The sequence below is a fragment of the Oncorhynchus masou genome, chromosome 16 (genome assembly GCF_036934945.1).
Source record: "Oncorhynchus masou masou isolate Uvic2021 chromosome 16, UVic_Omas_1.1, whole genome shotgun sequence".
In the NCBI taxonomy this organism is placed as follows: domain Eukaryota; kingdom Metazoa; phylum Chordata; class Actinopteri; order Salmoniformes; family Salmonidae; genus Oncorhynchus; species Oncorhynchus masou.
In genome coordinates, this window is record NC_088227.1 from 33,911,397 (window position 1) to 33,938,219 (window position 26,823).

The 26,823-nt window shown below is 42.2% G+C and overlaps 1 protein-coding gene across 1 annotated transcript in view; it reads right to left on the reverse strand.

Annotated features, from left to right (window-relative positions):
- Positions 1–26,823, reverse strand: part of LOC135557312 (dynein axonemal heavy chain 8-like) — a 58,886-nt gene that overhangs the window by 18,132 nt on the left and 13,931 nt on the right. Inside the window, exons 33-57 of the mRNA XM_064990495.1 lie at positions 26,480–26,720; positions 26,097–26,296; positions 25,826–25,979; positions 22,445–22,608; positions 22,273–22,375; positions 22,082–22,186; positions 21,513–21,674; positions 21,122–21,346; positions 20,830–21,002; positions 20,559–20,737; positions 19,672–19,859; positions 19,471–19,557; positions 19,238–19,345; positions 19,004–19,138; positions 18,714–18,875; positions 18,287–18,533; positions 17,784–18,025; positions 17,346–17,486; positions 16,892–17,123; positions 16,516–16,658; positions 14,834–14,968; positions 12,496–12,618; positions 11,423–11,636; positions 10,724–10,833; positions 5,546–5,709 (exon numbers count right to left, since the gene is read on the reverse strand). Of these exons, the coding sequence (XP_064846567.1) occupies positions 5,546–5,709; positions 10,724–10,833; positions 11,423–11,636; positions 12,496–12,618; positions 14,834–14,968; positions 16,516–16,658; positions 16,892–17,123; positions 17,346–17,486; positions 17,784–18,025; positions 18,287–18,533; positions 18,714–18,875; positions 19,004–19,138; positions 19,238–19,345; positions 19,471–19,557; positions 19,672–19,859; positions 20,559–20,737; positions 20,830–21,002; positions 21,122–21,346; positions 21,513–21,674; positions 22,082–22,186; positions 22,273–22,375; positions 22,445–22,608; positions 25,826–25,979; positions 26,097–26,296; positions 26,480–26,720 (4,137 nt within the window). The remainder of the gene's footprint in view (positions 1–5,545; positions 5,710–10,723; positions 10,834–11,422; positions 11,637–12,495; positions 12,619–14,833; positions 14,969–16,515; positions 16,659–16,891; positions 17,124–17,345; positions 17,487–17,783; positions 18,026–18,286; positions 18,534–18,713; positions 18,876–19,003; positions 19,139–19,237; positions 19,346–19,470; positions 19,558–19,671; positions 19,860–20,558; positions 20,738–20,829; positions 21,003–21,121; positions 21,347–21,512; positions 21,675–22,081; positions 22,187–22,272; positions 22,376–22,444; positions 22,609–25,825; positions 25,980–26,096; positions 26,297–26,479; positions 26,721–26,823) is intronic.

Below are 26,823 nucleotides of genomic sequence, written 5' to 3' on the forward strand. Positions count from 1 at the left end.
CAGAGATCCTCACTGAACTTCTGGAGAGAGTTTGCTGCACTGAAAGTAAAGGGGCTGAATAATTTTGCACGCCCAATTTTTCAGTTTTTGATTTGTTAAAAAAGTTTGAAATATCCAATAAATGTCGTTCCACTTCATGATTGTGTCCCACTTGTTGTTGATTCTTCACAAAAAAATACAGTTTTATATCTTTATGTTTGAAGCCTGAAATGTGGCAAAAGGTCGCAAACTTCAAGGGGGCCGAATACTTTCGCAAGGCACTGTATATATATATTGGAACAGACAATGACTAATATTTTTGAACATGTTTAAGATCTGAGAAAGAGAGAAAATGCTGTAAAATGACTCACACTCGAGTCTCATTGAATCTGTTTAAACTGCATATATTCTCAGGGGTGTGTGTGTGAGAAAGAGAGTGTGTGTGGATTTCTTTAGATACTGTTTTTATATACAGAGCCGTGAAATAGTATTTTCCCCCTTTCTGATTTTCTTTATTTGTGCATATTTTTGAAACTGAATGTTATCAGATGTTCAACTGAAATCTAATATTAGATAAAGCGACCGAATAACACAAAAATGTGATACTTATTTCATTTATTTATTATATAACGGGTGGGTCTAATGAGGAACATTTAGAACAGACGACTGGGTTGGGTACATAGATTTAAAACAAAAAGACAACGATTGGGTCACGTCTCTGGCAACTGAACCGATAGAACGAACGACCAGCCGGCTTGGGTAGCAAACCCCAGATTTGTGTTGGGACTATATCTCGTGGAAGGATGAAATAGTATGAATGATTAATCAAAATAGTGTTTTTAATGAAAATATGTCAATCATTATTTGAATATTGTTGGTAACCCAGGTTTCAACACCCATACCAATATATCCTCCAAACACCGGCTTCTCTGGAATTGTCACTTAAATAAACAAAGTTATGCAACACCCAATCCCCCTGTGTAAAAAGTATTTGCCCCCTTACACTCAATAATTGATTGTGCCACCTTTAGCTGCAATGGCTGCAACCAAACCCTTCCTGTAGTTGTTGATCAGTCACTAACATCACTGTGGAGGAATTTTGGACCACAATAATCAATCCGGAGCAGCTTTAATTTAGTACATTAGTGGCTTTTCGTGCATGAACTGCAACATTTCAATCGGGTTTAGGTCTAGATTTTGACTAGGCCATACAATTTTTTTTAAATGCATTGCTTTTCAGACATTCTGATCTTGACTTGCTTGACTTTATGGATGAGATGAGTCACGTTATGTCAGGCGAAAACCCAACACTGCATTCCGCAGTAAGATCCTCATACCAACGGTCAAGCAAGGTGGTGGTAATGTGATGGTTTGAGGATGCTTTGCTGCCTCAGGACCTGGACGACTTGCCATCATTGAAGGAACCATGAATTCTTCAGGAGAATGTCAGGCCATCCGTCTGTGAGCTGAAGCGCAGCTGGGTCATGCAGCAAGACAATGATCCAAAACACACAAGCAAGAACGGCAGAAAAACCACAAATGTGAAGTCCAAACCTACAGTTGAAGTCAGAAGTTTACATACACCTTAGCCAAAAACATTTAAACTCAGTTTTTCACAATTCCTGACATTTAATCCTACTAAAAATGGTCTTAGATCAGTTAGGATCAGCACTTTATTTTAAGAACGTGAAATGTCAGAATAATAGTAGAGAAAATGATTTATTTCAGTTTTTATTTATTTCATCACATTCCCAGTGGTTCAGAAGTTTACATAAACTCAATTAGTATTTGCTAGCATTGCCTTAAAATGTTTAACTTGGGTCAAACGTTTCGGGTAGCCTTCTACAAGCTTCCCACAATAAGTTGGGTGAATTTTGGCCCATTCCTCCTGACAGGGCTGGTGTAACTGTCAGGTTTGTAGGCCTCCTTGCTCTCACATGCCTTTTCAGTTCTGCCCACACATTTTCTATGATTGAGGTACGGGTTTTGTGATGGCCACTCCAATACCTTGACTTTGTGGTCCGTAAGCCATTTTGCTACAACTTTGGAAGTATGATTGGGGTTATTGTTCATTTGGAAGACCCATTTGCAACCAATCTTTAACTTCCTGACTGATGTCTTAAGATGATGTTGCTTCAATATATCCATATAATTATCCTGCCTCATGATACCTTCTATTTTGTGAAGTGCACCAGTCCATCCTGCAGCAAAGCACCCCCACAACATGATGCTGCCACCCCCGTGCTTCACGGTTGGGATGGTGTTCTTCGGCTTGCAAGCTTCCCCCCTTTTCATTAAACATAACGATGGTCATTATGGCCCAAAAGTTCTATTACTGTTTCATCAGACCAGAGGACATTTCTCCAAAAAGTACGATCTTTGTCCCCATGTGCAGTTGCAAACGTAGTCTGGCTTTTTTTTTAATGGTGGTTTTGGAGCAGTGGCTTCTTCCTTGCTGAGTGGCCTTTCAGGATATGTCGACACAGGACTCATTTTTACTGTGGATATAGATACTTTTGTATCTGTTTCCTCCAGCATCTTCACAAGGTGCTTTCTGTTGTTCTGGAATTGATTTGCACTTTTCGCACCAAACTACATTCATCTCTAGGAGACAGAATGCGTCTCCTTCCTGAGCGGTATGATGGCTGTGCGGTCCCATGGTGTTTATACTTGTGTACTATTGTTTGTACAGATGAACGTGGTACCTTCAGGCGTTTGGAAATTGCTCCCAAGGGTGAACCAGACTTGTGGAGGTCTACAATAATTTTTCTGAGGTCTTGGCAGATTTCTTTTGATTTACCCATGATGTCAAGCAAAGAGGCACTGAGTTTTAAGGTAGGCTTTGAAATACATCCACAGGTACACCTCCAATTGACTCAAATTATGTCAATTAGCCTAACAGAAGCTTCTAAAGCCATGACATAATCTTCTGGAATTTCCCAAGCTGTTTAAAGGCCCCGTCAACTTAGTGTATGTAAACTTCTGACCGACTGGGATTGTGATACAATGAATTATAAAGTGAAATAATCTGTCTGTAAACAATTGTTGGAAAAATTACTTGTGTCATGCACAAAGTTGATGTCCTAACCGACTATACTATAGTTTGTTAACAATAAATGTGTGGAGTGGTTGAAAAACTAGTTTTAATGACTCCAACCTAAGTGTATGTAAACTTCCAACATCAACTGTAAACCTGATTGAGATGTTGTGGCAGGACCTGAAACAAGCAGTTAATGTTCAAAAACCCCGAAATGTCACTGAGTTAAAGCAGTCCTGCATGGAAGAGTGGGCCAAAATTCCTCAGAGAGACTGCTCAACAACTACAGGAAGTATTTGGTTGCTGTCATGACAGCTAAAGATGGCACAACCAGTGGCACCACATGTACGGCGTCATGTGGGCGCCTGACTTGCCTAGTTAAATAAATAAAAAACCTTTCAAAAAGGGGCGTTGGATGTTGCATAACTTTTGTTCATTAAAACAATTTAATCCATCCACCTGACAGTTGTGGCATATCAAGAAGCTGATTTAACATCATGATCATAACACAGGTGCCCTTTGTGCTTGGGACAATAAAATAACACTCTTAAATGTGCAGCTTTGTCACACAACAATGCCACAGATGTATCAAGTTTCGAGGAAGTGTGCAATTGGCATGCTGACTGCAGGAATGTCCACCAAAGCAGTTTCTAGAGAATTTAATGTTAATTTCTCTACTATAAGCCGCCTCCAACATCGTATTAGAGAATTTGGCATCTAACCGTCCTCACAACCGCAGGCGATGTCAACATTCTGAACATGGTGGCGGTGGGGTTATGGTATGGGCAGGCATAAGCTATGGACAATGAACACAATTGCATCTTATCAATGGCAATTTGAATGCACTGAAATACCATGACAAGATCCTGAAGCCCATTGTGAGGCCCATTGTTTTGTTGCTGTGACCAACAGATGCACATCTGTATTCCCAGTCATGTGAAATCCATAGATTAAGTTTATAGATACCATTTATTTTAATTGACTGATTTCCTCATATGAACTGTAACGCAATAAAATCTTAGAAATTGTTGCACGTTGTGTTTATACTTGTGTTGGTATAATATGTGTAAAACAATATGCACAAATACAGAAAATCAGAAAGAGGGCAAATACCTTTTCACAGTACTGTATATAATGATCCAGACAATATATATACAAAACATTATTAAAATCTGATAATTTGAACATGTATTCACATGACTTGATTCATGAAATAACAGTAACCCCATGTGTTCAATGACTAAATATAGTACAATATCAAAAACTCACACTGTCGACTGACGCTTTTGACACATTGCTTCAGATTTGTCCATCAGTAAGCTCAGAGAACAAGTATAACAGAGTATTTGTTTCCTTTATGGACATCAATGGGTTAAAAATAGAACAATTTCTTTAGACATTATGTGATGGTATAGGCAGACGTTACATTTGGAGGGTGAATATAATGCATATGCTTTAATGATACTCAATAGGCTTGTTACGTTCCCCAGTTTCTGTGTGGTAGGTTGTGTATTTGAGTGTATTTCAGAAGATGGCTTCCTGAAATCCCACAGCAGCTGATTGGTCGACTCCACGGCTAATTGGAGCTGACCTCGCCCCCTTGTCAAGTTACAGCTCTATCCCATTAGACTCCTTCTCCAGTTATAAAAGCCAGTGTTCTGTTGTTCAAAAAGGAGATCATTGCTGGGAGATCATTGCTGGAGAGATTGATTGTGATATAGAGAATTCAATTGCTGAGAGCTGTGTTGGTTGTTTCTCAGAAAGCAATTTGGTATATACTATGTTAGTTGTTGCTGAGGGAGCTGATTGGTTGTCTGGTATGTGTCAATAGGATGCACTGTTTTGATTATTGAAATGGTTTGTTATCCTGTTTCATTTGTTCCCAGGAGGGGGGGGGGGAAGGCACCTAGGGAGTGCTTAGGCAAGAGGACCGCGGGCATACATATACCCGTAGTATGTTCACTGTCTAGGCACACTAGGTAAGACCTGGGCGGATCACTCCCTGTATTTTGGTTAGGGCACCAGGTGGTGCCTTATTAGGTAAGTAGTGGTTAGGCAGTTAAGATAGGAGAGGGGACTTTGATATTTACTTTCTTTGGTCCCGTCCAGCCCCATTTCCCCATATTACCGTGTGAAGGAATAAATTCCTAGTAAACGGTAAAAATTCTGCCTTTTGTCATCCTTACTCGCACCTACAGTCGTCCATACCTCTTTCGCTTCACGGAGAGTTGAGTTGTAGCAGGGTGTTTTGTTCCCTCTTCATTGAGGCGTGCGTAACAAGGCTACATCAATTTGTATAAACTCTGATTGAGACATTATGCCGTAAATGTTTTTGGTGCTCCGGCTGCTAAAGAAATTGTACTACATCAATGTTTACGTAATTTCTCCAGACCCATCCCTTAGCGTTAGAGGAAACCAAGTGGCAGGGCTACCACTGGGTTGAAAAATGTATTAAGGATTGTGACTTTATCACTGTGAATGCAAAGTGTTCTGTTCATAACAGGGACCCCGTTCATTCCAGTACTGTACCTGTCTGCGATCACCCTGGTGCATTCACACTTGAACAGCGCCAGCAAGGTGGGGATATCATCACATTCATCTGCCTTGATGATGAGCATGCCCTGCCAGATCCTTGACAAGTCTCTCAAGTTGAAGATGTAGTGGAACTTTGAGGGTGTGGGCAGCATTTTCACCTGAAAGGTCATAGTACAGGGATACATAAACATTTAGGAACTTCAGAGATGTGTTCATGCACTGACTGATCAAATACTAGTCTGGTCCCAGATCTGTTTGTGCTGTATAGAAAATTGACCCTTCGCTAAGCCCCGCCACAGAATTTTGGCCAAACAATTGCAGCACTCCATTGGATAGCAACTGTCGCTTACCATGCTCGAGACCAAACAGCCTTGGACAATCTCTAGATTCAAATGCATAGAAGCCAATAAGGGCAGTGACGACAACAGAGTTTATCCCAAAAAATTATTGTTGAAATGGCTAAATAATTGAACAGTGCACAAGGGCTAGAGTATGTATGTTAGCTAAGTTAACTATATTATTAATATAACTCATCTGCTGTCAACATCATGATACATTTGAGAGCACTAATTAGCTCCAAAAGTGGTTAGTAGCTTTGACTAAAAACAAAAAACATTTGTCATAAGAAACTAGCTCCCTGGTATACAGAAAATATCCGAGCTCTGAAGCAAGCTTCCAGAGAATTGGAACGGAAATGGCGCCACACCAAACTGGAAGTCTTCTGACTAGCTTGGAAAGACAGTACCGTACAGTGTCAAAGAGCCCTCACTGCTGCTCGATCATCCTATTTTTCCAACTTAATTGAGGAAAATAAGAACAATCCAAAATGTATTTTTGATACTGTCGCAAAGCTAACTAAACAGCAGCATTCCCCAAGAGAGGATGGCTTTCACTTCATGAACTTCTTTGAGGAAAAGATCATGATCATTAGAAAGCAAATTACGGACTCCTCTTTAAATCTGAGTATTCCTCCAAAGCTCAGTTGTCCTGAGTCTGCACAACTCTGCCAGGACCTAGGATCAATGGAGACACTCAAGTTTTTTAGTACTACATCACTTGACACATTGGTGAAAAATAATAATGGCCTCTTAACCTTCAAGCTGCTTACTGGACCTGTCACGACTTCCACCGAAGGTGGCTCCCCTGCCTGTTCCGACTGCGCTCGGCAGTCGTCGTCGCCAGTCTACGAGCTGCCACCGATCCCCTTTTCCTTTTCTGTTTGTTATGTCTTATTGGTTGCACCAGTTTCTTATTTGAGTTTTGGTTCAGGACTATTTAAGCCTGTTAGGCCCGCCTGCTTTTGTGCAGGCTTGTTTTTTGTTAGTCTAGGTTGGTTGCGTGTTGTGTTCCCTGAGGGGATGTGCCCAGTTTTGGGTTGGACACTTTTGTCTTCGCCTGTTGTTTTTGGCGTTAATTGTGGACACCGCAATACAGTTCGGTTTCCCCCATTTTCCTCTGCTCTCTGCGCTTGACTCCGCACCCACCACTCCTGGCTGTGTGACAGGATCCTATTCCAACTAAACTACTGAAAGAGCTGCTTCCTGTGGTTGGCCCTCCTATGTTGAACATAATAAACGTCTCTCTATCCACCGGATGTGTACCAAACTCACTAAAAGTGGCAGTAATAAAGCCTCTCTTGAAAAAGCCAAACCTTGATCCAGAAAATATAAAAAACAATCAGCCTATATCAAATCTCCCATTCCTCTCAAAATGTTTTGAAAAAGCTGTTGCGCAGCAACTCACTGCCTTCCTGAAGACAAACAATGTATACGAAATGCTTCAGTCTGGATTTAGACCCCATCATAGCACTGAGACTGCACTTGTGAAGGTGGTAAATTACCTTTTAATGGAGTCTGACCGAGGCTCTGCATCTGTCCTGTTGCTCCTACACCTTAGTGCTGCTTTTGATACCATCGATCACCACATTCTTTTGGAGAGATTGGAAAACCAAATTGGTCTACACGGACAAGTTCTGGCCTGGTTTAGATCTCAACTGTAAATGTCAGTGTTCCTCAAGGTTCCGTTTTAGGACCACTATTGTTTTCACTATATATTTTACCTCTTGGGGATGTCATTCGGAAACATAATGTTAATTTTCACTGCTATGCGGATGACACACAGCTGTACATTTTGATGAAACATGGTAAAGCCCCAAAATTGCCCTCACTGGAAGCTTGTGTTTCAGACATAAGGAAGTGGATGGCTGCAAACTTTATACTTTTAAACTCGGCCAAAACAGAGATGTTTGTTCTTGGTCCCAAGAAACAAAGACATCTTCTGTTGAATCTGACAATTAATCTTGATGGTTGTACAGTCGTCTCAAATAAAACTGTGAAGGACCTCGGCGTTACTCTGGACCCTGATCTCTCTTTTGACGAACATATCAAGACTGTTTCAAGGACAGCTTTTTTCCATCTACATAACATTGCAAAAATCTGACATTTTCTGTCCAAAAATGATGCAGAAAAATTAATCCATGCTTTTGTCACTTCTAGGTTAGACTACTGCAAAGCTCTACTTTCCGGCTACCCGATAAAACACTAAATAAACTTCAGTTAGTGCTAAATACGGCTGCTAGAATCCTGACTAGAACAAAAAAATGTGATCATATTACTCCAGTGCTAGCCTCCCTACAATGGCAAGGCAAGGGCTGATTTCAAGGTTTTACTGCTAACCTACAAAAGCATTACATGGGCTTGCTCCTACCTATTTTTCTGATTTGGTCCTGCCGTACATACTTACACGTACGCTACGGTCACAAGATGCAGGCCTCCTAATTGTCCCTAGAATTTCTAAGAATGTCAGAGACGCAAACTCGGTCTCAACCTTTAAGTCTTTACTGAAGACTCATCTCTTCAGTGGGTCATATGATTGAGTGTAGTCTGGCCCAGGAGTGGGAAGGTGAACGGAAAGGCTCTGGAGCAACGAACCGCCCTTGCTGTCTCTGCCTGGCCGGTTCCCCTCTTTCCACTGGGATTCTCTGCCTCTAACCCTATTACAGGGGCTGAGTCACTGGCTTACTGGGGCTCTCTCATGCCGTCCCTGGAGGGGGTGCGTCACCTGAGTGGGTTGATTCACTGATGTGGTCATCCTGTCTGCCCCCCCTTGGGTTGTGCCATGGCGGAGATCTTTGTGGGCTATACTCAGCCTCGTCTCAGGTTGGTAAGTTGGTGGTTGAAGATATCCCTATAGTGGTGTGGGGGCTGTGCTTTGGCAAAGTGGGTGCGGTTATATCCTTCCTGTTTGGCCCTGTCTGGGGGTGTCCTCGGATGGGGCCACAGTGTCTCCTGACCCCTCCTGTCTCAGCCTCCAGTATTTATGCTGCAGTAGTTTGTGTCGGGGGGCTAGGGTCAGTTTGTTATATCTGGAGTACTTCTCCTATCCTATTCGGTGTCCTGTGTGAATCTAAGTGTGCGTTCTCTAATTCTCTCCTTCTCTCTTTCTTTCTCTCTCTCGGAGGACCTGAGCCCTAGGACCATGCCCCAGGACTACCTGACATGATGACTCCTTGCTGTCCCCAGTCCACCTGACCGTGCTGCTGCTCCAGTTTCAACTGTTCTGCCTTATTATTATTGGACCATGCTGGTCATTTATGAACATTTGAACATCTTGGCCATGTTCTGTTATAATCTCCACCCGGCACAGCCAGAAGAGGACTGGCCACCCCACATAGCCTGGTTCCTCTCTAGGTTTCTTCCTAGGTTTTGGCCTTTCTAGGGAGTTTTTCCTAGCCACCGTGCTTCTACACCTGCATTGCTTGCTGTTTGGGGTTTTAGGCTGGGTTTCTGTACAGCACTTTGAGATATCAGCTGATGTACAAAGGGCTATATAAATACATTTGATTTGATTTAAGAAAACAGCTGGAGGTAGGGCTTTCTCCTATAGAGCTCAATTTTTATGGAATGGTCTGCCTACCCATGTGAGAGACGCAGACTCGGTCTCAACCTTTAAGTCTTTACTGAAGACTCATCTCTTCAGTGGGTCATATGATTGAGTGTAGTCTGGCCCAGGAGTGTGAAGGTGAACGGAAAGGCACTGGAGCAATGAACTAACGTTGTTGTCTCTGCCTGGGCGGTTCCCCTCTCTCCACTGGGATTCTCTGCCTCTAACCCTATTACAGGGGCTGAGTCACTGGCCTACTGGTGCTCTTCCATGCCGTCCCTAGGAGGGGTGCGCCACTTGAGTGGGTTGAGTCACTGACGTGATCTTCCTGTCTGGGTTGGCGTCCCCCCTTGGGTTGTGCCGTGGCAGAGATCTTTGTGAGCTAAACTCGGCATTGTCTCAGGATGGTCAATTGGTGGTTGAAGATATCCCTCTAGTGGTCTGGGGGCTGTGCTTTGGCAAAGTGGATGGGGTTATATCCTGCCTGTTTGGCCCTATGTGTCGGGGGCTAGGTTTAGTCTGTTATATCTGGAGTATTTCTCCTGTCATATCCAGTGTCCTGTGTGAATTTAAGTATGCTCTCTCTAATTCTTTCTTTCTTTCTTTCTCTCAGAGGACCTGAGCCCTAAGGACCATGCCTCAGGACTACCTGGCATGATGACTCCTTGCTGTCCCCAGTCCACCTGGCCGTGCTGACCGGTTGCACCCTCGACAACCACTGTGATTACTATTATTTGACCATGCTGGTCAATGGTAAAAATGGTTTTGGCTTTTCTAGGGAGTTTTTCCTAGCCACTGTGTTTCTACACCTGCATTGCTTGCTGTTTGGGGTTTTAGGCTGGGTTTCTGTACAGCACTTTGAGATATCAGCTGATGTAAGAAGGGCTATATAAATACATTTAATTTGATTTGACTGCATTCTGATAGTGCATAGTCAGAGCCATCTTGTGGCTAGCCACACTACAAACGTAATTTTACCAGGTTCCCGTGAAGCAATTGTAATGACATTCCATCACCACATACCTGTGCAAGTGGTAGTCGGTGTTTAAATTCATTGTCTATTAAAAACACATTCTGAGATCATTTTGATGGGTTTTCTCCAGTGGTTTGAGTGGGGAATTGGGCTTCACAGGAAAATCTTGTCCGAGGTTGCAACGGTAACCAAGGAGGCGGGGCTTAGCGAAGGGTCAATTACTATGGTTGTTAGTATGCTAAACATCACAAATAGATCTGGGACCAGGTTAAATATATTCAGTAAAGCATTAATTCTGATATTGGGACAGTGCTTACCTTGGTCCACTGCCACAGGATCCTACCAGCGGAGACCAGATATTTCACCGTCTCAGAAATCTCAGACTTGAACTCCCTACATTCGTGGAAGTATCCACAGCCCATGATACCTGTGGGAATAGAGACACATAAAGTACTCTTTTGTGTGTGTGTGTGTGTGGATGGGTTCAGATTTCTAAACTTTAAATATTGTTTGTCATCAGTTATACTTGAGACATGAGGGGTGCCATAGTCTAGGGTCTACACCAGAACTTAATGGTTATCTGTAGGAGGAATGGATATTGTGGATGTAATTAAGCTTGGAATGTACTGAGTGAAAGAAAGATAATCACATGTGGCATGCACTGATAAGGATTGAGAGATGTGGATTAGTGAGGAAGGGGGTCGAGGTCAGGTGATCTTACGGGAGAAGGAACAGTTTGTGGCCCGTATCACTTACCTTCCTGCCTAGTAATAAAGATGTAATGTTTAGAGAGGAGGAGACTCCACCCAAATTGGGGTATATATATTACCACTGGTGGAAATATGTCTTTGCCTTATGCAGCTGTATGACCCAATGGGGCAATAAACTTGGTTTGAGCTTTATTATGCACCTGTGAAACTTTATAAGGTTAATTTAGAACCTAACAGTGTGATATTGCATAATTTGATTGCTGCATCACAGCCAGTCAGTTAGTAATTCAGAGGTGAGTAGCTTACCAAAGATCTTGTCAATGGAGGTGTTGGATGGCAGGGTACAGTTGAACACAGTAAACTGTCTCTTCAGTCTCTGGGGGATGTCATTCCTGCCTCCCCCAGGGTGAATCATAGCAGCCAGCATCTGCATGTCCACAATGGTGGTGAAGTCTCCTGGTTTGTCCAGACTGTACATGCCAGTCATCTCCATCATCTGACGGACTATCTCGTTGGTGATCTGTGTGCAAAATAAACAAACACAAACAAGGGAATCAGTTATTCTGCAAACCATTGTAAATGCCTGTTGTCACTTTGAATTGATTACACATTTTTTCTATTGTGTGACACCACAATTTATTTTGTGTGCAACCAAATGGGCCAGTCCCTTTAACTGAAAAGTTAGTGGCATCAGTACCACCAGGGGAAAAAGTTAGTCCAGAGCCCTGCTTCAGTGATGGCTATATGGCAGTGACGGAAAAAGTACCCAATTGTCATACTTTAATAAAAGTATAGACACCTTAACAGAAAGTTACTCAAGTAAAAGTCAGCCAGTAAAATACTACTGAATAAAAGTCTAAAAGTATTTGGTTTTAAATATACTTAAGCATCAAAAGTAAATGTAATTGAAAAAATATACTTACTTATCAAAAGTAAAAGTATAAATCATATTAAATTCCTTATATTAAGCAAAGCAGACAAGACCATTTTCTTGTTTTTAAAATGTATGGATTGCCAGGGGTTCACTCCAACACTCCGACATTATTTACAAAAGATGCATTTGTGTTTAGTGAGTCCGCCAGACCAGAGGCAGTAGGGATGAACAAGTGTTCTTGATAAGTGTGAATTCAACCATTTTCCTGTCCTGCTAAGCATTCAAAATGTAACGAGTACTTTTGGTTGAAAAATTTATGGAGTAAAAAGTACAATATTTTCTTTAGGAATGTAGTGGAGTAAAAGTAAAAGTTGTCAAAAATATAAATAGTAAAGTACATTTACCCCAAAAAACTAGTTAAGTAGTACCTCAAAGTATTTTTAATTAAGTACTTTACACCACTGCTATATGGATGGGTTGAATTGAAATGCTATGACTACAGTACCTGGTCGCCCCACTCATTGACAATGGGCATGTTGATGTCATCCACAAAGATGGTCATTCTGCGTCCTCCAGGAGGTCCGTAGGTGCTACCCATTCGCTTCTCAATGTAGCTCTCCACTGTGCGCTATGATACAACACTTCTATTACTACTTAACAGAAACACAATAAAGTGATTCTCACGAAACCAGGGCAAAAAAGACCACGATTTGGGGGATTTTCATGAAATTTTATCCATATAATGGTCCTTTGGAAGAAGGATTGTTATATATTTGGCATTGTATCCAAAAGCATAATTGAGAAATAATTTATCAAAGTTGGCATATTTCTAACATTTTGGCCTTACTCAGGCCTCCTTTAATTTAAGACTACATTGTTTCATCTGTATGTGCTACAGAGCAAAGATTGGTGTCATATGAAGCTTTTCCGCTTGCTCTGTAATGAGTAGTATTTTTTGTTTTCATATATTGTTGAACATAATATGTTCTACACAGACATATAAAAGTTCATTTTAGAGTTATGATCCAATTTGTGAGCATTACCAAGAGTTAATGTGAAAATGTATTCAAAATGGTCGCCCTCTGCTGGTGATTTGCAGGATGTGCAATGATATACAGTGGGGCAAAAAAGTATTTAGTCATTCACAAATTGTGCAAGTTCTCCCACTTAAAAAGATGAGAGAGGCCTGTAATTGTCATCATAGGTACACGTCAACTATGACAGACAAAATGAGAAAAGAAAATCCAGAAAAGCACATTGTAGGATTTTTAAAGAATTTATTTGCAAATTATGGTGGAAATTAAGTATTTGGTCAATAACAAAAGTTTATCTCAATACTTTGTTATATACCCTTTGTTGGCAATGACAGAGGTCAAACGTCTTCAATGCCCATGCTGATGGAAGGAGGTTTTCACTCAAAATCGCACGATACATGGCCCCATTCATTCTTTCCTTTACAAGGATCAGTCGTCCTGGTCCCTTTGCAGAAAAACAGCCCCAAAGCATGATGTTTCCACCCCCATGCTTCACAGTAGGTATGGTATTCTTTGGATGCAACTCAGCATTCTTTGTCCTCCAAACACAACGAGTTGAGTTTTTACCAAAAAGTTATATTTTGGTTTCATCTGACCATATGACATTCTCCCAATCTTCTTCTGGATCATCCAAATTGTCTCTAGCAAACTTCAGACGGGCCTGGACATGTACTGGCTTAAGCAGGGGGACACGTCTGGCACTGCAGGATTTAAGTACCTGGCGGTGTAATGTGTTACTGATGGTAGGCTTTGTTACTTTGGTCCCAGCTCTCTGCAGGTCATTCACTAGGTCCCCCCGTGTGGTTCTGGGATTTTTGCTCACCGTTCTTGTGATCATTTTGACCCCATGGGGTGAGATCTTGCGTGGAGCCCAGATTGAGGGAGATTATCAGTAGTCTTGTATGTCTTCCATTTCATAATAATTGCTCGCACAGTTGATTTCTTCAAACCAATCTGCTTACCTATTGCAGATTCAGTCTTCCCAGCCTGGTGCAGGTCTACAATTTTGTTTCTGGTGTCCTTTGACAAATCTTTGGTCTTGGCCATAGTGGAGTTTGGAGTGTGACTGTTTGAGGTTGTGGACAGGTGTATTTTATACTGATAACAGTATAACAGTACAAACAGGTGCCATTAATACAGGTAATGGGTGGAGGACAGAGGAGCCTCTTAAAGAAGTTACAGGTCTGTGAGAGCCAGAAATCTTGTTTCTTTGTAGGTGACCAAATACTTATTTTCCACCATAATTTGCAAATAAATTCATAAAAAAATCCTACAATGTGATTTTCTGGATTTTTTTCCCTCATTTTGTCTGTCATAGTTGAAGTGTACCTATGATGAAAATTACAGGCCTCTCTCATCTTTTTAAGTGGGAGAACTTGCACAATTGGTGACTGACTAAATACTTTTTTGCCCCACTGTATGTTCAACAATATATATATTTTTTAAATGCCAAATCAAGCATTTCGTTTTTTCTATATTCATGTTTATATTTTCCAATATTCATATATTAATGTAAAAATATATATATATCAAATCCAAATACTCATATTACAGAACGAGCAGTGGAGCTTCATATGACACCAAACATTATGGAGTCTTAAAGGAGGCATGGGTAAGGCCAAAATGTCATAAATATGCATTTAAATGATGCTTTTAGATACAAATGTAAAATATATGTAAACAATCCTTCCTCCAAATTAGTTGAGCATTAGCACTGAATCATCTTCTCTATGTAATGTAGGCTATGTAATACTGTACTATATGGTGTAATGTATACTAGGTAATGTATATAATGTATACATATCTCACCTGAAACATTGTAGGCTCAGTAGCAGAAGAAAAGTTTAGTGATTTGGACAGGTCTGTCTCAGGGTCGTACTTGTTGGTGTAGCCTTTAATCATCACTGTCTTGGCAGTTCCTTGTTCACCGATAAGCAACACAGCCTGTCAAAAGTGAGAGAAAAAAATTACGTTGATTACACCAACATGTTGTCATGACGTTGCCCTCTTTGGGTACAGCAAGCCCCATCCCCCTCTCCCTGTCTCCTACACCCAGGCTGCTCTGGTCAGAGAGAGGTCGTAAATTCTGAGAGGAGATTATCTCCTCATGGCCACAGTATAGAGACAGAGTGAATTTTCATAGAGAACAAAATAATTTCTTCCACCTCACAGAACTTGAGGTCCGAAAAACATTTGTGTTCTAGAGAAGGTATAAAAGATCGGTGAAGAATCCAGCTACTAACTGGTCTGTTTGGTACAATTTTGTGAAACTCATGGGAGACAATAAGGCCACATTACCATAAAGCTGTTTATATAATAGCCTCAGATATGAGGCTTACATCTAATTGTTATATAAGATTAATGAGTGTGGATGATATTGTTTGTGAAATTGTGTGATGTGATTTTGAAAAAAGTCTCACTAAGTCCTTGGCACGCCCCCAGGGTCAGAGACAGGACCGGGCGTCATGAGACGGCCCTTTTCGATGTTCCGAATAAAACCCCACCTGTGTTTTCTATCACCATACCATGTTGCTCTCAATTACAAGCGGACAAAGGTTGCAGACCAGCTTACCTTGATAACGAGAGGGCCAAGGTTTGAGACCAGACTGCTGAATATTTTAACCATCCCATGTGGCTAAACTCTTAGACTATCGATACCGACAGAATAAGAACAAGTCTTTAATATTAGTTACTAGTCTGCAGCTAGGAATTCGGTATCATTGAATGCGAAGACCAACAACTGCCGAAACATCTATCCATAACGACATGAATGAATGTCACTCTGAACTATCCATTCTAACCACGACGGAAAGGGTGGACAAACTCTCCAACAGAAACAAACTTTTCAACAGAACGACACACTGAGCGTAAATATATATATTGATTGCAATTTTTCCCGAACGAGTGAGCGTTCATGTGCAAAGGATTAGCATTTCAATTGTTATAATTATGAACTGTGTGTTATCTCAGTCCACCCCCACTTCCTGTTTGTACACGAAGCCGCGATGCCGGTTTATCCCACCAGGGAAACTCCGTTATAATTTCTTTGTAACTATCTACTGTTTGTTTATGCATTTCTGTGAATTGCTTAGTTAGTAAATAAATAATTTTAAGACAATTGATGTATGGATGACTCATAGTGAAGACTGGGTTCGTGCAGATAACCAACAATTTACGACGTTTGGAATGAGACAAACGTGAGGTAAAATAAAGAAAAATTCATTAATCAGAAGACTATCGATCAGATATGAAAATCTCTGAAAAGTTATATTAGAAAAAGTATAACTTTGTAATCGGAATATTTTCCTTGGTGCCCCGACTTCCTAGTTAATTACAGTTACATGATTAATCAGTTTAATCGCCTAATAATAATTACAGAGAGTCATTTGATAAAGATTAATCTTCAGTTTAATGATGCCAAAGGCACGACAATGTTTTCGAGACGACTTATCCCAATTGACCCAATGTGTCTGTGTGTGTGTGTACAGTACCTTGCGCTGTTTTGCAATAGTCTCCAAAAGGTAACTGGTTCTGGTGTTGTCCACATTGGGAACCAGGATGGCGGCATAATCTGGCACGTAGTCAGTGGGATAGATGTACTCCACCACATAGTTATTCCAATGGTCCCAGTCACCTGAAACAGAAACGCCTGCATCATATACAGAGCCCTGTCCACATGCAGTACGGTACTACTGTGCAGCAACCAAGGCACATAGGGATCCAGGAAAAACAGCCCCAGTGAGCATGGGCCAAAACAGTACAATGATGTCATTATGACTCTTTTTTGACGTTATGGTCAGGTTGTAAAAGGAATTTTGTCAACATATTTTTATGATTTCTGACCATTTGGGCTATGTATAAACGTACCGTTCTGGTTGACCATATATTCGAAGATGGTCTCTCCGGGCTGTGTTTTGGGAATGTCCACCTTGCTCTCGTGGGCCCTGATGAAGGCCTCCAGCTTTTCCCTGTCCTCCAGCTCCAGCAGGGCTCCCACGCTCCACATCAGGCAGAAGACAAAGAGGCGCTCCAGCTGCATGCTGCTGACCAGGCCCCCAGCCTCCTTGGTGGGGATCAGGCCCTCCAGCAGGTTCACTGACTGAACACATATAGTCACAGACATGGAGTCAGTTATCATATGTAGTAATATGTATATAAAAAAGGGAAAATGCAAAATTCTTTATCTCCAGAGTCTCTTGAATAGCACTTAGAATGCATGCCCAATACAAGGCTTCATTCTAAGTGATATGCTAGTGTCGATATTGGAACAAAGTGATGGTTAAATTAAGGTTACAAAATACTGAAGGCATTTAATTCATACCTGCATGATATAATTGCACTCCAAAAGCTCCATTTTGGGCTTGAGGCTTTGCTTCAAGTACACGTAGGCATCCTCAAAGACTTTGTCATATAGACTCATGATATTGTCTGCCTCAACTGCACTGCGTTTGTAAGCCCATCCCTACAACATACAGAACATTATACTTAGTCATAACTAGGATTAAGCACATTAGGGAATCTGAAGCTTTTTTTGACTGAGGTAATGTAATGTTACCCCACCCTGACACTCTGTCTATAACACAAAGCATATTGCCATTTGGCACATATCTGATATTGAACACAATGGCCAATTAGATAGATTTGTTCACAATTTCACTGGATTATTGAAGAAAGTCTTACACTATCCACACAGAGTATATTAATATGGAACACTTTAACCGTAACATGGATGGTTTGTGTTATTGCATAAGCCCTATACCTGCAGTATAGGCCTCCAGCTGAGAGCCGAGGAACTCATAAAGACCATGCCCACGCGGGATACGGTGGCTGGGGAGGCGTTGTCCATGTTGTGCACCTCAAACACCAGCTTACAGGCCGGGGACATGACGATCCTATCACCGTTGGCCAGGGTCAGGGTCTTGTTGTCATCCAGAACAGAGTTGAGGTTCTCAATCCAGATGGCGTCCACAGGGCCGTCCAGGACTATCCAGATGTTCTCTCCTACAACAAAAAGGGGTGAGTTTCCCAAAAACATAATATTTAACATGGTACTTAGTTTGTTCACCCACAGAAGATTGACTAGCCAACATAAATGTTTCTAATTGTTACTCTCTTGGAAGCTCTGTGGCTGGGTCGTCGAGAGAAAACACTTATTCAGAGGTTGGACCATTTGAACACTGCTTCATCAAACAATGTTCTCACAGATGGTAAAACCATATCAATATTGTATCCCAAGGTGCATTCAGAGTCAGACAGTTGTACCCTTCTTGGTTTTTAAAGTCTTCCTCCACAGCGTGGAGAAGATGCCGTCAGTCCAGTCGTTAGTGGCGGCGTCCAAACGCCCGAACATCTGGGGGGCCGTGATGGCCTTGGGGTTCATCCTCATCTCCCTGTGGGGCGTTCCGCACTCGCTCAAGGCTCGCATCAGGATGTTGATGACTGCGGTCTTCCCGGCCCCGCTGGGGCCGAGTGTCATCAGGCCATGACGCACACGCGATGATTCGTAAAGCTGACACACACAACAGCACATTTTTATTTCAGCCTCTTTGGAGGGTAACTTTATTAGTGTATTTTTTTTTTTTTTATCAATCATTTAAACATACATTCACATTGTGTATATACTGTATATCTTTGGTTACACACCAGTGCATTCAGCACTTGTGACTAAACACAGAAGTAAAAGTGTCACCTGAACAAGTTTGAGGTTCCACGAAGGGTGGTTGACAAGGCCTGCCAGCTCCACCTGGTTGGCCACGGCAACCTGCAGCTCAGCGTAGGTGCTCCCGTCCAGCTGGATCCCCGGGAACAGATCACTGATCAGACTGAGGAAAAGAGGCTCGTCCTCATCCACCTGGCAGGGAGAAGCACCAAAGAGACAAAATATGTTAGCATCCGCATGCTAAAACCATGTTAGCATTAGCATGCTAGAAACATACTAATGAGGATCAATAATTTTGCTGATGATGTCTCTTTTCATACCAGTTTGGAGAGGTTCATGTCACGCAGAACTCTCATCACAATGCTGGACTCTGTGTCTTGAGGTCGGGCTCTCTTATTGGCCCCCAGGGTTCTCAACACAGACAGGATGTTCCTCAAACCAAAGTCATAGTGGACCTGATAGGATGGATTGACTGTCAGTCTCAGTGTAGCAGTTAATTTATTCTTGTTCTCTCAAAGGCCAGTACAGACAGGAATGACTGCCTCTGCATTCACCTGCTTTGTCAGTTGCTCCTCGCACAGTTTGTAGAGCACAAAGAACTTCTGTGCCAAGACAACATTTTCAATGAAACCGCAGCTGGCCAATTTCACCCTCATGATGATCTGGAAAACAATGAGGAACACATTGTTGACCGACAGCTAAGACACAGTAGGTTGCAATCCCATATTGTTAAAGGAACTCTCTGCCCAGTATGGTAGTTGACTGGAGGGAAGGGAACTCAACCCACCTGTCTGTCCGGCACCATCATGGACACAGTCCTGAACTGAACTTTCAGGTTCTCTGGCAACTCCTGACGCCCAGCATAACCAGGGTTCTATGAAATAACAAGAAAACATGTTGGTATTCAAAAGCTTTATACATGCTGCTTGTCAATGTGCTTGTACTCAGTGACTAATGGCAAAGCTGTGTTGTTTTGCCTCCCACTCACCATGGTGATAAACAGCCCAAATTCTGGGTTCAGACTGACTAAGTCTCCGTCGGTGAAGATGAATTGTGTTTTGCGGTCTTTACGGGATGAGAGAACAATGTAGATCTGCTGTGCAGCTACAGACAGCACAGGCAAGTCAATTCTGTTGAACTCGTCAAAGCAGCCCCAGGAGCCAGACTGGGCAAGACCTGGAAGTAAGCAGAAGACCGACATTAACAACTGACACAAGGCCAGGTGTTCCCAAATTTTTTAACTCGGGGGGGCCCCCCTTCCAGCATTGGGGTACATCCCGTGCCCCCACTGCGCACGCACGTGCCACATCTACTTCTATGGGCACAAGCACTGTTCATGACAAACTGTTTACACCCCATTGTTGGTGGAGAGAATTTTGCAGGTTTAAAACTTATTTCCTGCAATTCTACACATTTTGTCATGGGGTGCAAAGAAAACTTTTAAAGCAAATTTTCTTGCAATTCTATACATTTTGGCATGTCTAATGTCTATTCATGTGATATTTGAGTGACAAAAAAATTACAACAATATCTATGGGCTAAAAACCTTAAATAAAAAAACAGCTGACATGGGTTAGCTGATCTGGACATTTCTGGAAAAGTTATAAATAGCTCTCGAAAGTATGCAATGACTAACGTGACAAGAGGAACTGATTATGCACTACACGATTTCAACTATTACAACTTTCAAGAGTAAGTTTAAACCCGGACTGAGCCCCCCCCCATGCCCCAGTTTGAGAACCACTGCATTGGACAATTGACAACTAACATTAGCATCCCAAAATGATAGCTAGCCCATAGAGAAGAGGGCACACCTCCAAATTGTTGCCATTGAGTTGACACAATGAAATCAACTCAATTGCATTGATTGTTCACCTTTGTAGATTCTACCAAGTCCTCTGAAGTCCATCTGGTCAGAGCAGTTGAAGACCACCACGTATTTCCCCAGGCAGCGGCCCATGTCTTTAGTGGTCTCAGTCTTCCCTGTACCGGCTGGCCCGGCTGGGGCGCCACCCATGCTCATGCCCAGAGCCTGAGACAGTGTGATGTAGCACCTATAAATGGATGGTTTGACATCATGGTTATTCAACATTTCACTAAGGAAAGATCTTTACCACACACACAAACACAAACCATCTTCTCTTGCCTGTCAGTTAAAGGGGTGATGACCAGACGGTCAGTGCAACCCAGGAATTCATTTTGGTAAACAAAATCGACGTCGGTAATGGACACTAAGACATGATCCAAGTCCTCCTTGAAGTAGAACCTGCTCTGCTTCAGCCACTCAAAGTCAGTGGTTGACTTGATGTGCATTTTGACCTGATAAGGAATAGCAAAGAATTTAAATATTTTGTGTTTTAACACAAAACCCAAAATGTAAATGTTCTAAAATGTAACTTAGAGACATAAGAATGTGCTTTTATTTTTTAGCGACTCACTAGGTCATCAAATATGTCCCTTTGGTGCACATGGATTGTGACCAGTGTCTCGAACTTGATACGATCAAATTTGGTCAGGTCATGGGTGGTCTGTGAAATCAGTGTGTTGAGCAGATCCAGGAACTTCTGGTTGGTAGTTGGCATGATCTTCTTGTCGTCTTTGGCGTTGCGCAGCGCCTCCTCCGAGTCCCGTGTCCACAGCATCTGGATGCCAAGCAGGCCCACCTGAGAAAACAAAGTTATCAACGATACACTTATTCTAATTACATATATTTTTGACAACTGATCGATCCTATGATTCAACAATTGATCCTGAGTTGATAATTGATCCTATATGGATATTCTTCATCATTCTGTTTCATATAATGGATTTCTAGGTTGCTCTCCCCACCTGTGCTTGGAACTGGTTGAGGAAGGTGAGGAGCTGAAAGCCTGAGTCGTTGATCTGGAGATCAGCAGCCTTGATGACAGAGTGTAGAGAGGACTGTTGCTGCATCTGCAGCTCTCCCAGCCACAGCTCCACAGGCCCCCTTGCCATCACTGGGTGGTCCAGCTGCAAACGCATGGACAGACACGTGAGCTGTCACTGACACACACAGACACACACAAATGCATATGCACGCACACACACAGAGGGTGGCGAAAGGTTCCATTCGAATCTCGGAGCTGAAAAGGGGAAATAATATGTTGATGTGCCCTTGAGCAAGGCACTATACCGTAATTGCTCCAGGGTTTCTGTTGATAATGGCTGGCCCTTGCCCCATGCTCTGAGGGAGAGTTGGGATATGCAAAAAAACAGATTTCCTATTCACACCTATGAAATAGGACAAAAATAAGCACCTACCAATTAATATTATCTCACACACACACACACACACACACACACACACACACACACACACACACACACACACACACACAGTGAGTATTGCATTTGATCATACTGTTAATGTTGCATACCGGCACTTTCTCTCCCTCTTGTGAAATGACAGCCAAAATCTTGTCATAATCTTTGGCGTGGAATTCCACTTCGTTGACATTGTCAAACACACCAAGGAGATGGGGCTGGAAAAGAGAGTTTCCCTTATCTGAGACATTGTGCATCTCTTATTCTTTAGATAAATCTCTGCTGTTCTAAGAGCTGTTGTTACCTGAATTGTGTGTGGATCGCTAGCTTGTCCCAGGATTTCTAAAAGGGAGGGATCAGACACAAAGAAGAACCTGGGGAACTGGAGCCTCTTTTTCTCCAGGTACCTGTTGAGTTCAAGTAACGTAGTCAGTTGAAAGAGTAAGCTGCTAATGCTAAACAGTCTTTATCCGTACCCAGTGAGAGACTTCTGGCAAAGCTCCAGCTGCTCCTGGAGGTGAGGCAGCAGCTGACCCATGGTCTCGTCTCCCACGCAGCACTGCACTACGTTGGGGATCTCATGGGCACGCTGCATGATCTTGATCCATGACTTATCAATGTTCTGGAAGCGCTTGGCTTCCTAAAGCAAAATAAAGTGTCAGAATCAGAATGAGAAACAGAAAATGTTTGTATATTGGCATGCAACACATGATTGCTGGGAAAATGTATTAAAATTGAAGACATACAGTCGTGGCCAAAAGTTCTGAGAATGACACAACTATTCATTTTCACAAAGTCTGCTGCCTCAGTTTGTATGATGGCAATTTGCATATACTCCAGAATGTTATGAAGAGTCATCAGATGAATTGCAATTAATTGCAAAGTCCCTCTTTGCCATGCAAATGAACTGAATCTCCCAAAAACATTTCCACTGCATTTCAGTCCTGCCACAAAAGGACCAGCTGACATCATGTCAGTGATTCTCTTGTTAACACAGGTGTGAGTGTTGACGAGGACAAGGCTGGAGATCACTCTGTCATGATGATTGAGTTCGAATAACAGACTGGAAGCTTCAAAAGGAGGGTGGTGCTTGAAATCATTGTACTTCCTCTGTCAACCATGGTTACCTGCAAGGAAACACGTGCCGTCACCATTGCTTTGCACAAAAAGGGCTTCACAGGCAAGGATATTGCTGCCAGTAAGATTGCACTTAAATCAACCATTTATCGGATCATCAAGAACTTCAAGGAGAGCAGTTCAATTGTTGTGAAGAAGGCTTCAGGGTGCCCAAGAAAGTCCAGCAAGTGCCAGGACGTCTCCTAAAGTTGATTCAGCTGCGGGATGGGCACCACCAGTACAGAGCTTGCTCAGGAATGGCAGTAGGCAGGTGTGAGTGCACAGTGAGGCGAAGACTTTTGGAGGATGGCCTGGTGTCAAGAAGGGCAGCAAAGAAGCCCATTCTCTCCAGGAAAAACATCAGGGACAGACTAATTTTCTGCAAATGGTACAGGGATTGGACTGCTGAGGACTGGGGTAAAGTCATTTTCTCTGATGAATCCCCTTTCCGATTGTTTGGGGCATCCGGAAAAAAAGCTTCTTGTCCGGAGAAGACAAGGTAAGCGCTACCATCAGTCCTTTGTCATGCCAACAGTAAAGCATCCTGAGACCATTGATGTGTGGGGTTGCTTCTCAGCCAAGGGAGTGGGCTCACTCACAATTTTGCCTAAGAGAGCAACTTCTCCTAACCATCCAGAAACAGTTTGGTGACAATCAATTCCTTTTCCAGCATGATGGAGCACCTTGCCATAAGGCAAAACTAAGTGGCTCGGGGAACAAAACATTGATATTTTGCATCCAAGGCCAGGAAGCTCCCCGGACCTTAATCCCATTGAGAATTTGTGGTCAATCCTCAAGAGGGGGGTGGACAAATAAAAACCCACAAATTCTGACAAACTCCAAGCATTGCTTATTCAAGAATGGGCTGACATCAGTCAGGATGTGGCACAGAAGTTAATTGACAGCATGCCAGGGCGGATTGCAGAGGTCTTGAAAAAGAAGGGTCAACAATGCACATACTGACTCTTTGCATCAACTTCATGTAATTGTCAATAAAAGCCATTGACACTTGTGAAATGCTTGTAATTATACTTCAGTATTCCATAGTAACATCTGACAAAAAATATCTAGACATTGAAGCAGCAAACTTTGTGAAAATTAAAATTTGTGTATTCTCAAAACTTTTGGCCACGACTGTACAGTACCAGTCAAAATTTGGACACACCTACTCATTCAAGGGTTGTCCTTTAATCTTACTATTTTCCACATTCTAGAATAATAGTGAAGACCTAGAAACTATGAAAAAACACATATGGAATCATGTAGTAACCAAAAAAAGTGTTAAACAAATCAAACTATATTTTATTTTTGAGATTATTCAAAGTAGCCACCCTTTGCCTTGATGACAGCTTTGCACAATCTTGGCATTTTCTCAACCAGCTTCCTGTAATGCATTTCAATTAACAAGCGTGCCTTGTTAATGTGTTTGAGCCAATCAGTTGTGATGTGACAAGATAGGGGTGGTATACAGAAGACAGCCCTATTTAGTAAAAGACCAAGTCCATATTATAGCAAGAACAGCTCAAATAAGCAAAGAGAAAAGACATGAAGGTCAGTCAATCCGGAAAATGTCAAGAACTTTTAAAGTTTATTCAAGTGCAGTCGCAAAAACTATCAAGCGCTGATGAAACTGGCTCTCATAAGGACCGCCACAGGAAAGGAAGACCCAAAGTTACCTCTGCTGAAGAGGATAAGTTCATTAGAGTTAACTGCACCCGAGATAGCAGCCCAAATAAATGCTTCACAGAGCTCAAGTAACACACCTCTCAACATCAACTGTTCAGAGGAGACTGTGGAAATCTGGCCTTCATGGTCGAATTGCTGCAAATAAACCACTACTAAAGGACACCAATAAGAAAAAGAGACTTGCAATGGACATTAGACAGGAGGAATCTGTGCTTTGGTCTGATGGATCCAAATGTGCGATTTTAGGTTCCAACCGATGTGTCTTTGTGAGACACAGAGTAGGTGAACGGATGATCTCCGCATGTGTGATTCCCACCGTGAAGCATGGAGGAGGAGGTGTGATGTGTGGGGGTGCTTTGCTGGTGACACTGTCAGTGATTTATTTAGAATTCAAGGCAAACTTAACCAGCATGGCTACCACAGCATTCTACAGCAACTCGCCATCCCATCTGGTTTGCGCTTAGTGGGACTATAATTATTTTTTCAACAGGACAATGACCCAAAACACACCTCCATGCTGTTTAAGGCGTATTTGACCAAGAAGGAAGAAGGAGAGTGATGATGCTGCATCAGATGAGATGGTTTGGGATGAGATGAGATGGACCGCAGAGTGAAGGAAAAGCAGCCAACTAGTGCTCAGCATATGTGGGAACTCCTTAGGGACTGTTGGAAAATCATTCCTCATGAAGCTGTTGGAGAGAATGCCAAGATTCTGCAAAGCTGTCATCAAGGCAAAGGGTGGCTACTTTGAAGAATCTAAAATATATTTTGATTTGCTAAACACTTTTTTGGTTACTACATGATTCCATATGTGTTATTTCATAGTTTTGATGTCTTCACTATTATTCTACAATGTAGAAAATAGTAAAAAATAAAGAAAAACCCTTTAAAGAGTAGGTGTGTCCAAGCTTTTGACCGTATGTTTGAATATTGTGCAATATTCCTTATGTTTTGCTAGACAAGAGCTGAGTCCATAAAGTGTGGAGATCTTTTATATGATCAAGATGCATAAATTAAATGTTTTGCTAATCTGCAGATGGGCAGTTGTGCAGTACCTGTGGCAGTTGTTTGGCAATGTCACCTCCCACGAACACAGCCTCCAAATACACCCACAGGTTCTGGACGATAAGCCACTGCTCAATAATGTCAGATGAAGTAGACAGCTTGAAGACCCAGTTCTGAATGTCTTTCTTGAACGGAGCATTGTATCTATGCAAAGATATAAGGGCAAGGTAAGATTCTGGCAGCATTACCATTCTACCAACAACAAAACCTGACTTTGATCAACTGAAGGTCATTATCTATAGCCAAGTCAGTTGTTCATACCTGTTGCTCAGCAATGATCCCAGCAGCATCAAACTATCCTCCATGGTAGCGACTATCTCAGAGGTCTCTGTACCTTTCAGCATCAGCTCCCCTCGGCCCTTGAAGGTCATGAAACTCAGAGACTGACTGGACCATACATCCACTACCTGGGCCAGCTTGGCCTCGATGTCCTTCTCCTTGACCGCCGAGATACAGATATCCTGAGACGGCACAACAAGACATGACAGTTAACATGTCAAACAGTGGGGAAGACCACTACAGAAACCCTATATCAAAGATTAAATCATGCTTTAAGCCTGTAAATAACAAATATAAGCAAACATGCATCATCATGGATTTTCCTGTAATAAATATTTAACTGAATTGTGTATTATAACACTAACCTCAATATCCTCCTTGTATTTCAACAGGTTTGCCTCCATGATGTTCTGCAGGGCGAAAGTGTCTGACTCCACCTCAAACTTTTTGCCCGTCAGGCCGGTGATGCGGTCCCAGTGCCTCTGCTTCATGGCCTTGTTGGCCATCATCTCCAGCAGGGGGCAAGACTCGCTGAAGTCATCGATCCTCTTCTTCAGGTCCAAAAATGCCTGCCAGTCCTTCAGGCCTTTGGGCAGCTTCTTACACCTAGTGGTCAAACGATCTGTTACAGCTCAACAACAGTAGACACAAAAAAAAACAGAGTGAAACAAGAAGGTACTGTCCAATAAAAAAAAACAAATTTTCATTT